We start from the raw sequence: 15,910 nt of genomic DNA on the forward strand, positions 1-15,910 counted from the left end.
TCACGTTTTGGTCATTTTGTTTTATTTAATGGAGATAAAGCAGTCCCTAGCATACTGGAAGCTGAAACATCTCCCAGAGTTCTCTCTCACTCTATCTCACTCACACACACACACACACGGGGGAAAAAGCAAAATTAAAACACACACACACACACACACACACACAAAAAAAAAAAAAAAAACCCAATACTTTTATTGCTGAATTCACATTCCTGCAGGTCCAACAGGTCGAGTCGGGGTTTTAATGTGTCACGGTGAGAAAAGATGTTTACTTTTATGGCCAAATCTGGATTTTTTGTTTGTTTGTTTATTTTTACTCTTTTTTGTACAGACAGTCGTGGGCTGTGTTACACACTGCTCTGCACCTTGAAGGAATCTGACACGTTATCAGCTCGAGTGAAATTTGGTGATTTAAATCACAAACGTCGACATCAGGAGTGTTATTAATCAGTTAAAAAATCTATTGAATCAATAAACAAAATAATTCTTTCACGCTTTTTTTTTTTTGTTTGATTAGTTTTGGCACCTTTATGTAATTTTTTTTTATTTTCAATTTTTTTTATTTATTTATTTATTTTATTTTTTTTTAGAAGTGTGCAAGTTCAAGAACCCTAAAGAGTTGCTTGCTTTGTCCATTAAAAAAGGTCTACGAACCCTACAACAGAGGATCTCTCCTTCTCCGAAGTGAACCCTTAAGCTCCCAAGGAACCCTTGAGGAACCCACCCTAAAAGCACTCCAGAGTGCTTCCTCAAGAGATCTTTGGATAGTTCGATTCTGATCTTCCTGGACGAGTTCAACTTGGATCTCATTCACTCATCTTTAGTACGCGCCGGGGTCGTGTGAATCCGGAGCCAATCCCGGGAACGCTGGGTACGAGGTAGGAGAATTCACCCCTGATGGGACGCCAGGATACGCACGCTTCAGGAGAACCTCGAGGAAGTTCACGGGAACGCAGGGAGGGAGAACATGCCAAACTCGAGCTCCAGGGAAAAACCTTTCTTTATAGGCCACGTTCCAGAGAACGATCTCAGCAAGTGAATATATCTTCAATATGGGCAGATTTCTCTCATTTATTATTATGAGATCCCTGATGAAAACAAACAAACTAAACAAAACAAAACAAACAATAGAAACCCGCAGAATATGGTGTTCATGGAAACTCTAATGGTCCCTGTGGGTCTCTACTGGTAATCCGTTGCCTTCGACTGGTGGTATGTTATGTTTAATGGATACCATTAAGTACCGGTAGTGGTTGTAATGGTTTGTAATGGTATGTGTAGTGGAAATCATTTCAGTTTCTGTGATGGTTTCTATTGTTTTTTTATGTGTGTGTGTGTGTGTGTGGGGGGGGGGGGTGATCTAATAGGAAGCGCTTGATAAATATGACTATATTCAAGATAGTTTCACTTGCTAAGATGTTTGTTTGTTTTGGCACTGTAGAACTTTTAAGCATTTCCGCTAAAGATGGACAAATCGACGAACCCTTTAAGGCGCTAGAGAGAAGCTTTTCTCCTAAACTTCTTAAAAAAATAAACAAGATGGCGGAGGACGTAGTTCCCCAGAACGCCTGCTGATAAACGAGTAGCTGTTTTCCACCACAGCGACCTTTCCGCATGATTAAATCTTTTACCCCCCCCCCTCTTCTTTTTGCTCAAAACGTTTAAAGATAAGTTAATAAGTCAAATGTTCTTTTGGGAAACCGAGAGGGTTCTTCATTCGGCATCAGTACAGATGCAGGGATTTCATTTTATTTGATTGATTTATTTATTTTTAAGTTAGAACGAAAAGGATGTGGGAGTGCAAACTTTCGCACGCAGCTGTAAATGTTTGCTGCGCTTGACCTGCAGTGACCTTCCGTTACAAAGCCATGTTCTTACACGTGTGAAACTACACGTGCCGAACGTTCCGGTCTGTTTTTCAGTTTTATACAATTTTCATAGAAACGCTGGTAGAAAAATCATGAGCGCAGTCAGTATCGTTTCCCATGATAGAATCAGTGGTGATGAAGGTGGCCAGGTTAATCGCAATCCCTCAAAACAAAAACAAAAAAAGTCTCAGTAATTCATTACGTCGTGTCGGGTGATGCATGCTAATTATATGCTAATGAGACCGGGACATAATTCACGGCTTCACCTTTGAAGAGTAAATCGGAGCGGTTGGAGACGAGTGACGAGGCGGCCGTGCGTCGCGTCGCGGCTACGCGGTTTACCAAACTCGCATCCGGGAAAAACACGACAGTTTCGGAGTCTGAGAGAAGGATTATTCCTGACCTGATGGTGATGGAAATGTAGCATTCACGTCTGTGTTCATGCAGTTTATATGTATGACCGCGATTAACATCCTATAAAAAAAAAAAAATTAACAAAATAAAAAAAAATAAATCAATCATATACTATCATTCGAATTCCAGATAAAACGTTCCAAGTTATAGAAATGATTAAAAAATAAAAGTAACACATAGAATATTGGCCTTCAAAGAAGTGGTTTAGTCCATTCTACACGTTACAGCGATGGGTTGGTTTTGTTTTTTTTTTTTTGTTTTTGTTTTTTTTAAAACAAGATTACTGCAGATATTTAAACAGGTGCATCATGACATTTCTCTACAGGCATTAAAAATATTGCTCAGTCTGATCAGCTTTAGAAATCAAAAGTAAAGTCAGGTTAAACGTGGGAGAAGATTCTGCATCTGGCGCACGTACGCGACTCGACGATCCTACGTCGTCGACGACGATCGTAATCCTAGAAGCAGATGTGTGGTTCCATTGGCCAAAAAACAAAAAAACAAAAACAAAAAAAAAAACACATTAATAAATAATTTAATAAAAATCCCTGGGCTTCGAACTGAGATTTGGGTTGAGCTTTAAGAAGAAAAAAAATTTTTAAAAAAAGAAAAAAAAAAAAAAAAAAAAAAAAAAGGAAGAAACAAAAATTAACGAAAAAAAAGGCAGCCTTATAATTAAATAAAATTATAATAAATAATGATTTAAAAAGAAACTGACGCACAAACAGCGAAAAAAAAACAAACAAACAAACGAAAAAAAAAAAAGGGACACTTTTCATATATAATCATATACATATCTGCATCCTCCAACCGCTCCCCAAGCAAGCCCTTCCTTATTTAAATAAAAGGTTTTCCATTCCTTATTTGTATAATAATGCATTTTACACGTTTAAAATATTCTACTCAATAATCCGGTATAAACATAAATGTACACGTGGCGAGAGCACAAAGCGCCGTCCGAGCTCCGCCGCTCACAGTTTACTGCAGAGGTCCTTAGAGTCTGTACAGTGTGAGAGCGTGCGTGTGTAAGTGTATAATGATGCTGGCCAGCAGAGGGCGCCAGAGAAACGATGAGCAAAACACGTATTCACATATTGCACATGAAATCGTTCGGTCTGAGCCGGAGCAGGTCCGGCGCCACCTTCTGACCGTCCAGGAGAAGACATGAACAGTGAGTGGAGCGTGTGGATGGAAAAGAGAAAGAAAAAGGAAAAAAAAAACAAAAAGTGAATCAGAAAGAAAGAAAGGAAAAAGAAAAATTTGACGCGTCAATGCATGAAAAGCCATTTCCAGGGCTCTTCATGGCAAAAACACGCACGTTTTACCACCACGTGGACGTGTGTATATGTTTTTTTTTTTTTCCTTTTTCAGGCTGGTGAGGTTTAGGGCGACGTCCTGGGTTTTGTAAAAGGCATAAAATATTTGCCCCCTCCCTCTCAAGGACTTGGCTTTTAGTGTGATTTCGTGCACCATCGATCTGACCAGCACCTGTGGTCCGGTCCAGTCCGGTCCACGCTCGTCTACGGCCTGTGAAACCTGCAGATAAATAAATCAGACATGCGTAACGGGTAAATAATCACACTCGGATATCGAATACACTTCTCTACGAGTGCGCCGGCACGTATTAGTCTGTTTGCCGAGTCTGAATCAAAGCAACACGAATCGCTTCGGTTTCACAAACACACGGAATTAAACTAGGAAAAGGGGCGGAGCTTGTCGGATGGTAGGCGTTTTGGCAATTTGCATATTCATAAACGATCTGGATTTCTCGATGACGGTGGGCTCTTCGGTGTCTCTTACTGCCGTTTGATCATTTTCACCCGATCAGATTTTGAATGCGATGTATTTAGGAACAAAAAAAAAAAAAAAAAAAAGAAGCAAAACAACGAAAGAAAACAATATATAAATTAAATTTAAAGAGTAATGACACAATAAATAAAAGGCTAAACGTTGGTCCTCGTTACGGTCCGTTAAAACGGTGAAACAGTATCAAATCGAAATGATGTCCCTTTCTGAACGTGATCAACGTTCCTTACTAATTTGCAGACCATCACTTGGTTTTAGACCCGCCTCTTTTTTTTTTTAGACTTTTTAAACTTTTTCCTCCTGCGTCTGCGTACCTGGTTAAATGGCGACTGGATTCATGCACCTCCATCTCCGTGCTCTTGTAATCGTTGAGCTCCTTCCGTATGGCAGCCTGAAATGGACAAATAAACACACGGCCATCGGAGATGAGTCAAAACAGTGCGCTTAACGCGAAGCCACGCGGCATTTATAGCCTGAGAAAAGATTTCAATAATGTACAGGAATTCATCTGTAATTAAAAAAAGAAAGACAAAAAAAAAGTTTATTATAAGAATATTTCGAAAGGATAAAGACAGGTTTATTAATGAGTTATGAGATTGTTTTAGCTAAAAGAGATTAATGAGAAATTAATATCGGAATTTATATACCGTAGACAGTTATCAAAAAAACACGCAGAGATAGTAATGATATTTTGAACGTGACCACGATAAACGCACACACGCTGATTAGAGTCAGCAGGAGGTTTTCTTTTTTGTTGTTGTTTTTTTTAAACACTGCCTACTACAACGTGATCGCAAATTGATAAACTGCAATACAGGACATGCACAGAAAAAAAAAAAAAACACTATTAAAAGGTGCAGTTTGTAATTTTATACACGCTTCCTGACAGAAAATATTCCAAACAAGCTGAATGAGTCGATGAGGATGTGGCGTGGATGAGGACGCGGACGACCTCATCGTGGTTTGGATGAGGATGAGGACATGGACGTGGCGTGGATGAGGACGTGGACGAGGACGAGGCATGGATGAAGACGAGGCGTGGATGGGGATGGGGACGTGGCGTGGATGAGGACGAGGTGTGGACGAGGACGTGGCGTGGATGAGGACGTGGATGAGGTGTGGATGAGGACGTGGCGTGGACGAGGCGTGGATGAGGACAAGGACGTGGCGTGGATGAGGATGAGGACGTGGCGTGGATGAGGATGAGGACGTGGATGGGGATGGAGACGTGGCGTGGACGAGGACAAGGCGTGGACGAGGACGAGGCGTGGACGAGGACGAGGCGTGGACGAGGACGAGGATGTGGCGTGGACGAGGCATGGATGAGGACGAGGACGTGGCGTGGATGAGGATGAGGACGTGGATGGGGATGGAGACGTGGCATGGATGAGGACATGGCGTGGACGAGGACGAGGCGTGGACGAGGACGAGGCATGGACGAGGACGAGGCGTGGACGAGGACGAGGCGTGGACGAGGACGAGGCGTGGATGGAGATGCTTCCACCCTCAACCCGGCTAGTCCTTGTTTTTCCTAAATTTGCGCAGCAGAAACGCTGCTGAAACAGATTCCAGAGAGGAAGCTACTGTACAAACACTATGACCTTGATCCTGCTTGGATCAAGCCGTTTGGATTAGCTCCGCCCCTAGTCGGAATAGTTGCTCAGGCACACCCCACCCCCTTTTCCTTAAACGGCAACACCCGAGGACTTGCTGGGAAGGCGGGTGAAGGGTTATTAATATGGGAAAGATTCTGCAAGGCGTATGTAAAAACTCTCGACCTCAACTGTAGGTATAAATAATTTCGGAGCTGAGGTTTATATAACCCTCGTCACACTGCAGCTTATCGGCACATCAGACCACTGACGAGACTGTAAGTAAGTATGTTTTGTGCACCATTTCTTCTCAGTGCTTTCTCTGGGTCTCTTAAAAAAAAAACACACACAACTCTTCACCACAAACCAGCAGAGACGGAAAAAAAAAAAAACCCGCTCCAAAGAATCCACACAATGAGCTCGGCGCACCGCGACTCCCCCGTCATTTCTCATTGTGAGTAAAACAGCGGTCGGCTCCAGGTAACGTCACCGGCCGAGCGCGTCCTCCTGCGAAAACCTCAGCGCTCCATTCACACATGCTGTGCGGCATTGTGTTCCCTCGCTGCAAGACTACTTCTACACCGTCACAAAGCGAGCAGGAACCGTCACAAATGTCCCAAACCCCCCGTTCTGGTGGTACAAAAGGGACACGGAGTAAATCGCTCGGCGAAGCCGTGCAACGAGCCGGTCCGAACGACTGAACCGCCGTGAGAACGTCACGCAGAGAAGAACCGCTCCGAACCAGGACGCCCGAAAAGGCGAGTTACAAACATACTGCACTGATACAAAACCTTAAACAAAACCACTCGGAGAAAATTACCGCACACACACACACACACACACACACACACACACACACACTCGAAATAACAATTTCCCAAACTCTTGATTAGCACTTACTCGGGTGTGCTAAAACACCCACCTCTAAACAGATATATATTACAGAACTGAAAGATCCGAGACTACTCACAGCACAGCTCTGTCGAATTCTCCATTCTGATTGGTCGATTCATTTTGAACAACCTTCTAACACGTTATCGTTGCTATAGTAACGACTAGACGCTCCATATCATCACATTAGAAGACTAACGTTGAAGATATTCTCTACGAGGAGACGTTTATTTAACTTTTTATTTATTTATTTTTTTTTTAGAAGGAGTCTCCAGTGCCAGCGCTTTGTGTGTGTAAATATATTTATATAAATATATAAATAAACAGCCGCTTTTACGACAACGGGGAAAACGGTCGAGACGGAGAACTTGTACGCCCGGCCGTATCTCAGTAACACGACCGGCTGCACTTTTGTCTTATTAACTTTAAAAACTAGACAGAGTGTGCTGAGGGAACGACGAGGTCTATTATATAGGTGCGATAACATGATCGAAAACAGGAAAGGAACTCGTTCCGTGGCCGTTTCACAACGTTAACTGTAAACGGATAAAAAGTATAACAGTGGGACTCTGTACAATGGTAATTTGGCGTGTTATAAGAGATTTAAAACACTTCAGGACATCAGGTGAAGTAACTCATCACACACAGGAGCTCCATCACACCACCCTGTCGGTGATGGTGTTAGTCTGACAGCACGACAGCGAGTGTTTTATTCCCTACGTATCATCCAATATGACCGCAGGGATTATAGAGCGTATTCTGGTATGATAATCGGGTTCGACCCACCCGAGTGAATCCCTACGCACCTTGTCTGCCGCAGTGAGGCGTGTCCAGGGTTTATCAGCCCGCCGGTCGTAGTCCTGAGCGTCGGCGACCTCGACGTAATCGCTGAAGCGGATCAGGATCTTGGCTTGCCGCAGTTCCTCCACCGTCGGCCGTTGGCTGAGCTGCCCACATAAAGAGAGTAACGATCATTCCCCCTCCCCCGAGACACTGCTCTCTCATGCACGTACACGAACCGGGAAATACGAACACACTGAATCACAAGGAGTCATGTACGCGCTTCACCGAGCGTACCGCAAGTCCTTTCAGCGCTTTCACAACACTGACTCGCAGTTAGAGCAACAAACAAACAAACAAACAAACAAACCCCACCATAATATTTTGTTTGCAAACCAAACTATTACGATTCTCGATTCATGAATATTTTCACCCACGTCTAAACGAACGCAAAATCAAGTAACCTGCGCGATATTCATGCTCTAGCCGAGGGGAGGAACAGCTAAGATATTACACTATGGGTTTAGCTGCTACAGCGCCATGAAGAGTACATTATCTTCCCTTATGCTCTGCTCAGATCACGTTCACGTAAACTGGAACTCGTGTAGGTATTTACACGTCTTCTCGTCCTGCTCGGCGTCAGAGGACGATTCTGATTCAGTTTCAACACCTTTACTGGTTTAAAAGAATAATAATAAATAATAAGCGCACATCCGTTTTCCCCTCACACTGACCGAGTTCGAGTTCGTTAGAATCGAGAGACCGTCAGCCAATAAGACGCGAGTGTCTCCACGTGTGTATTTTCCTGTAAAGCCCGTCTGATCGGTCTCGCCTCCGTTCGCCGAAGATATACAAGATTAAATCACAGGGGTCTTCTACTGACGTTCAGTTACGTCGGGACGAACCGCTCCAAGTGGAGGATTATTCGAAACGTGATTGTTTTCTTAATGATAAATCTGTAAGGCAAGTAACAATCATTTTATCGACATCAGCAACCAATCAAATTACATGCGTTTAAAATGTAATGCGTTATGAGGGAAAAGTCGTTATATCACAGTAAAACCCAACTCTGTTCGCCGTACGCATTTACACGCATTAGGAATTCAGGTTATTCCCGAGGCGCGGTCATGCGCATGAGTGTGCGCGTGTGTTTCCACGTGGAGAGAAAACGTTTTCAGAAACGCTGTGTGTTTGGAAGGGAAGTTTTTTTTTTTTGAAAATGGGAGGGGGAAATAAATAAATAAATAAATAATAATTGTACAAACTTTCCAGAAACTAGCTTTTCAGAGAAGTCTGCAGATCCAGACAGAGCCTGAACGAAGCCAGACGAGACCAGACAAACGCATGAAGCGTTCACAAAGAACACACTTAGACCGTGTGTTCCTTTCAGGTAAAGAACAGAACATAATCATCTTCTGACTCGCTCCCAAAAAGCCTTTTGTAACAAGAAGCAGTAATTCCAGATGAATCATCTGACATCAATAGGTGCTGTACGAGAACCTGCGAGGTAGGAAACCGCTCAGAGCCGCCGCACTATTACCTGCCAAAAACCCAGATTAGACTTCAGAGTGTGTGTGTGTGTGTGTGTGTGTGTGTGTGTGTGTGTGGACGACAGTGTTACGCTGTCTGATCGGTTAACGACCAACACTTAGTAGCGCCTACTCAGCGTGGCTCAAGATCCCTTTTCAGAACCTTCACACTAAATGTTCCTCAGTGGTGGAATGAACTTCAACCTCAAACCACAGAATCATTCACTATCTTCGAAATAGAGCTAAAGACCCACCTCTTCCATGAACGCCTAACCAACCCCTAAAACACCAACGCCCACATTATCCTTAATATAAATAAATAAATGAATAAATAAATAAATAATCTAGTGCACGTCGCTTCTTCTGGAACCCAATTAAAGATCTTGTACGGCAGCACTGCTCGTATCGTTCTCCGCTCGACACGCCACTTTGCTTCCGTTTCCTCATTTGTAAGTCGCTTCGGATAAAAGCGTCCGCCACGTGAGTAAAGGTAAAAGGAAATGTAAAAACGTGCGGTCTGAGGCTGATGGCAGGCGGTGTCTGTCTCACCTTGCGCGTGAGTCTCCGTTTGATTTCCCTCTTCTCCTCCAGCTCCTCCTGTTCATTCCGAGCTGCGGGAAATGAACAAAACAAACAAACAAACAAAACATGTAAGATTCATGTCACCTCGTAGATATACGCGCGCACACACACACACACACACACACACACACACACACACACACACACACACACACGTTCATCTCTCAAAAGAAAAAGTGCTTGAGACTTCACTTTTAGAAGGAGAGAGAGAGAGAGAGAGAGAGAGAGAGAGAGACAAAGAGAGAGAGAGAGAGAAAGAGAGAGAGACAAAGAGAGAGAGAGAGAGAGAGAGAGAGACAAAGAGAGAGAGAGAGAGAAAGAGAGAGAGAAAGAGAGAGAGAGAGAGAGAGAGAGAGAGAGAAAGAGAGAGAGAGAGAGAGAGAGAGAGAAAGAGAGAGAGAGAGAGAGAAAGAGAGAGAGAAAGAGAGAGAGAGAGAAAGAGAGAGAGAGAAAGAGAGAGAGAGAGAAAGAGAGAGAGAGAGAAAGAGAGAGAGAGAAAGAGAGAAAGAGAGAGAGAACCACAAACCATTGCAAAATGATGAGAACGCTTTGAGAAAGTCATTTCATCCCTGATCAACATTCTCCACTTGTGATGGTTATGATTCAGTCTGAACGCTAAGCTAGTGCACACACACACACACACACACACACACACACACACACACACACACACACACTTTTGTCGTTAAGAGAATTTAAGACGGAACTACGCTAGCAGAGGACGTTCAATTCAGCGAGGCTTAGGGGAGGAAAAAACAAAAAACCCCGCCGCTCCCCCGGGCTCTCGTCGCTGGATCATTTTCCAGCAGTGTTATCACAAGCAAAGGCTTGGGTTTCGCCAAAAAAAGAAAAAAAAAAATTGCTATAGGATGAAAAACTGTCTGGAACATTCTGCCTTTCGGCATCCAAAACACGCCCGGTATAAAGGGAGAAAAATAAAATAAAATAAATAAATACGACTCCATCGTCCCACTGGATTTTGTCTTCGTATAAAAAAAGGTTTTTTTAAAAAAAATGTATTATTAAATACACATTCTGAAGGGGGAATCTAGGTCACTCTGTACCGCACGACACCGAACCCGTCCTCCGCTTACAGAAACCAGACTGCACTAATCCCAGCGCAGGTATTACTGCAAAAACTTCAGGCGTCCTCGACAGGACTGTGAAACTTTCAGCTAAACCAGCAGATCCTAATCCAGCAAGCGGCCCACTGAGCTACTGCGTCTAGAGAAGTCATGAACTGCTTCACACTGGCTCTCGCAATTCAGAAAGCTGATAAATAAATAAATAAATAAATAAATAGATAAATAATTTTTTTTGCAGCGTGAAAAGATTAATGCGCCAGTACTTCTGCAGTAGCCATGCTACGCTGGCTCATGGACATTTACGTTTATGATGTCATTACATGGCTGACGCTTTTATCCAAAGCAACTTCAGATAAAACTGAGCAGTTGAGGCAGTGCTTGGATTTGAACCCTCAACCGTACCATTACCCACTGAATCACCGCTTCCCCATACAGCCCCAAAAGCCACCCCTCAAATGGAGAAACGCTCCGAGTGTTTATTAAACACAGTACGACTTTCAGTAGGGCCACAAGTTCCTCCAGGTAGAGCTGAAGAAAACTACCTACTCTGGAGCAGGAACTGGAACTACGGTCTAGGAACCAAAGTTGGCCCTGAAATGCTCCTACAGTTCCTGAGATCCTAAAAAAAGATTTTGCAGTGGGAACACTGGCGCTTTCTCATCTTTAGCTGCTGATGTACAGCAAAGAGTATTTTCGCGGGCGCCGTATCGGCGTCGGTCATTTTCGAGGGCGCCGTATCGGCGTCGGTCATTTTCGCGGGCGCCGTATCGGCGTCGGTCATTTTCGAGGGCGCCGTATCGGCGTCGGTCATTTTCGCGGGCGCCGTATCGGCGTCGGTCATTTTCGCGGGCGCCGTATCGGCGTCGGTCATTTTCGAGGGCGCCGTATCGGCGTCGGTCATTTTCACAGGCGCCGTATCGGCGTCGGTCATTTTCACAGGCGCCGTATGGGCGTCGGTCATTTTCACAGGCGCCGTATGGGCGTCGGTCATTTTCTCGGGCGCCGTATGGGCGTCGGTCATTTTCTCGGGCGCCGTATCGGCGTCGGTCATTTTCTCGGGCGCCGTATCGGCGTCGGTCATTTGAGGGCGCCGTATCGGCATCGGTCATTTTCACAGGCGCCGTATGGGCGTCGGTCATTTTCACAGGCGCCGTATGGGCGTCGGTCATTTTCTCGGGCGCCGTATGGGCGTCGGTCATTTTCGCGGGCGCCGTATCGGCGTCGGTCATTTTCGAGGGCGCCGTATCGGCGTCGGTCATTTGAGGGCGCCGTATCGGCATCGGTCATTTTCACAGGCGCCGTATGGGCGTCGGTCATTTTCACAGGCGCCGTATGGGCGTCGGTCATTTTCACGGGCGCCGTATGGGCGTCGGTCATTTTCTCGGGCGCCGTATCGGCGTCGGTCATTTTCTCGGGCGCCGTATCGGCGTCGGTCATTTGAGGGCGCCGTATCGGCATCGGTCATTTTCACAGGCGCCGTATGGGCGTCGGTCATTTTCACAGGCGCCGTATGGGCGTCGGTCATTTTCTCGGGCGCCGTATGGGCGTCGGTCATTTTCGCGGGCGCCGTATCGGCGTCGGTCATTTTCGCGGGCGCCGTATCGGCGTCGGTCAATTTCGCGGGCGCCGTATCGGCGTCGGTCATTTTCGCGGGCGCCGTATCGGCGTCGGTCAATTTCGCAGAAGGTATTTTGTTGATATTTTGTTGTTATTTCGTCAGCAATCGACAGGATTTTGTCACAACGTTCTCCCTTTGAGGGGGTTTCAGGAAGATGTGTACAGATGTTTTACAGCTGGTGGGGGTTGGTTAATCACACTTGCAAGAGTAAACAGACCAAATCCAGCATGCACACTCACGTTTCAGGATGTTTCGCTGCTCCAGCTCCTCTGCTGTGGGTCTTTGGCTCAGTCTCCTGTGTGTATACACACACACACACACACACACACAGTGTACACAGTCAGTACCTTACAGTGGACAGCTGATTACTGTTGCATTGGTGTGAAAATTCACACTTGCCTGAAAAGAAAAGCGAAGGGAAAGCAGGAGCGTTTGACTCCTTGACGAATCAACATCGGTTTAACAATCCTCCTCATTTAAAAACCAGAAAAAAAACTTTACCAGATAATTACTGACGCTTTGAATACAGTGTGTTAGAAAAGAAAAAGCAGGGCTGCTGTGGACTCATGGCCTTCAGCTCCAGACTTTACTCCTCCCTACCTCTGGCTGTCCTTTAGTTTAGTAGCATTAGAGGGACAGCCAGCCAAAGGTAGGGATGGACGGAGAGATTAATAGATGGACGGAGAGATGGATGGCTGGGACAATCAAGGTAGGGGAGGTAGAAACAGATGAACGGACAGAGGTAGTGAGAGATGGACGGACGGACAGAGGTAGTGAGAGATGGATGGATGGATGGACGGACAGAGGTAGTGAGAGATGGATGGATGGATGGATGGATGGATGGATGGACGGACAGAGGTAGTGAGAGATGGATGGATGGATGGATGGATGGATGGACGGACGGACGGACAGAGGTAGTGAGAGATGGATGGATGGATGGATGGATGGATGGATGGACGGACGGACAGAGGTAGTGAGAGATGGACGGACGGACGGACGGACAGAGGTAGTGAGAGATGGACGGACGGACGGACGGACGGACGGAGGTAGTGAGAGATGGACGGACGGACGGACGGACGGACAGAGGTAGTGAGAGATGGACGGATGGACGGACAGAGGTAGTGAGAGATGGACGGACAGAGGTAGTGAGAGATGGACGGATGGACGGACAGAGGTAGTGAGAGATGGACGGACGGATGGACGGACAGAGGTAGTGAGAGATGGATGGATGGACGGACTGAGGTAAAGAGAAATGAACGGATGGGTAGATACACATCTGGAGGTAAGGAAAGATGGGTGAACAGATGGACACACGAAAGTAGGGATAGATAAATCGACGTAAAGACAGACTGATGTATGGAGGGACGGATGGATAGACAGCCAGAGGTACGCAGGGATGAACGGATGAGATAAAGCTGGATATTTGAGAACAGGAGACGCAGTGAACGTCAACTATTCTATCTGCTGACTGTCTGATGCCTGAGAAAGGTCATGTGACTTCCTGTGTGGCGATCCAGCCTTCAGCTCAACTCACCATCAACATCCCAGAGTCCTTAACGAAGCCCACGGAGTCACGCAAGCGTCCGAGCGTGCCGATTCAGTACACGTCCCCTGCGTTAAACCCAAACCTTTTAATAACGCGGTTCAGCCGGGAACGGCCATCGCTGCGGCCATATTACAGCCCTCCTCCTCCTCGCTCACTACATCACCCATTCACGGCAGGTCCTTTACTATCCTCAGCGTCGGGGGCAAAAGTTTGCACCCCCTCTGGACGAAACCGACGGCCGACGTAATTCATAGCGACTTTTAAAACATTTAGTGTGTTCAATAAAAAAGACCTTCATTCGTTATCAAGTCGAAGTGAGTTCAAGTAGATCAAGTGTCGTTCAGTAGTTACCATGACGACAAACTTCTCTCTGCGATCGTAACGAGTGTAGAAATATCTGGGAGGGTTCGACAGGTTTTCTCTCGGTAAAATCTCACCATGTTTCTTTCTCCCCCCCAAAAAAAAAAAAAAACGCACGCTCGGCCATCAGCGTTCTTCCCGGAGCCGGATTTCACGTCTGCGGTTGGCATTTTCCACCATTATCCGTCTGAGACACTCGGCGTTCAGTCCATGTGCTAAATGATTTGAACATGTCTGGCCCTGATCTGCTTTATTCACCAGCAGCAGCAGCTTTCCTGCATCAGTCATCAGTGACTCCGGCGTCAGGAGCCGTTAAAGAGGAGAACATATTGTACAGCTTTAATCTCGTTTAGCTGGTAGCAGTCAAGGACGCAGTGCAGCGGGGATGACTCAGAGAGGGAGAGAGAGATAGAGAGAGAGAGAGAGAGAGAGAGAGAGAGAGAGAGAGAGAGAGAGAGAGAGCGCTCACAAAAGCGACAGACACAGACACAGGTGAGCCCAAGAGAGACAGAAAGATATACAGAGAGATGCAAGAGATTAACACAGAAAGACAGAGATAGACAGATAGAGCGAGATAAAGAGAGAGAGCGCGAGTGCGAGAGAGCACGAGAGAGAGAGAGAGAGAGAGAGAGAGAGAGAGAGAGAGAAGGAGGTTTGGATGAAATTAGGTCAGCTCTGCTGTAGTATAGTGAACAGGATGGAGCTGCACGAGAGTGCTGATGGCCTTCATCATTCACTGGGCCATTTGCCCACTGACTCACACAGACACACACTCACACACACTCTCTCTATCTCTCTCTTTCTCTCTCGCACATACCTACCGCTCTCCTCATACACACACACACACTCTCTCACACATGCGCGCATGCACACACCCCCTCTCACACACACACACACACACACACACTCACTCTCATACCCCCTCTCTCTCTCTCTCTCTCTCTCTCTCTCTCTCTCTCTCTCTCTCTCTCTCTCTCTCTCTCTCACACACACACACACACACACACACACACATACCCTTAGTGTATGTGTAGTCTAATGTTGCCTAATTTGTGTGGAAAACAGTTTGCAGCATCATCAGTTAAAACCAATCTGTGATTTTTTTTTTTTTTTTTTTTAAATTCAGCAGCGTGGTGTTGCTTAGCAACCGTATTTCACGTGCTGCTGAATGGAGTGAGCTGCTTTACCGTATAACGGGAACATGGAAGACTTTAAATCCGTCAGCGACTGGGCTGAGAGAAATCGTTCAGATCTCAGAAAGAAAAGGAAAAAAAAAAAAAAACCCCCAAAAAACACAAAGACCACACCATGACCGAGTCCATGTTTACGGAGACTATGGGTGTGCGGGCAGAAGTGTGTGTATTCTGACCGTGTGAGTTTGGAACCGATCTGCTGTCTGGACTCCAGCCTCTCCTCGTCCGTCTGCATGGGCAGGATGTTCTTCTCCTCCAGCTCCCTCTTAGACGGCCTGTTACTCAGCTTTATAGCCAGCGAGTCTTTCCTCAGCACCTTCAGGGCTAAAGTATCTACACACACACACACACACACACACACACACACAGAGGTTAATTAGATTCAGAATATGACCCTGAGATGATTCAGAACACAGCATACCTGCTGGAGAACACTTCCTTCACTTCCAAAGCTGCTCTAACACAAGGAGACGGAGTGTGCGGAACATCCCGTCCCTAAACCGACCCGCTGCGTGAGACGCACTTTCTTTCAATTCTAGCTGGGTGAGATTTCACGCATCGTTCACATGTACGAATCACACACAACGCGTTATTAAACGAGTCACCGTCGCTATGGCGACGGCTCATACGCAGGGACCCGTGCGAC

General features: G+C 45.9%; 1 protein-coding gene across 1 annotated transcript in view; it reads right to left on the reverse strand.

Annotated features, from left to right (window-relative positions):
• LOC108267725 (phosphatase and actin regulator 1) overlaps positions 1-15,910 on the reverse strand; it is a 46,835-nt gene continuing 30,925 nt past the window's right edge. Inside the window, exons 7-12 of the mRNA XM_017472084.3 lie at positions 15,441-15,597; positions 12,405-12,460; positions 9,430-9,491; positions 7,378-7,518; positions 4,403-4,479; positions 1-3,818 (exon numbers count right to left, since the gene is read on the reverse strand). Of these exons, the coding sequence (XP_017327573.1) occupies positions 3,803-3,818; positions 4,403-4,479; positions 7,378-7,518; positions 9,430-9,491; positions 12,405-12,460; positions 15,441-15,597 (509 nt within the window). The 3' untranslated portion in view covers positions 1-3,802. The remainder of the gene's footprint in view (positions 3,819-4,402; positions 4,480-7,377; positions 7,519-9,429; positions 9,492-12,404; positions 12,461-15,440; positions 15,598-15,910) is intronic.

This window comes from Ictalurus punctatus, chromosome 7 (assembly GCF_001660625.3).
Source record: "Ictalurus punctatus breed USDA103 chromosome 7, Coco_2.0, whole genome shotgun sequence".
NCBI classification, from domain to species: Eukaryota; Metazoa; Chordata; class Actinopteri; order Siluriformes; family Ictaluridae; genus Ictalurus; species Ictalurus punctatus.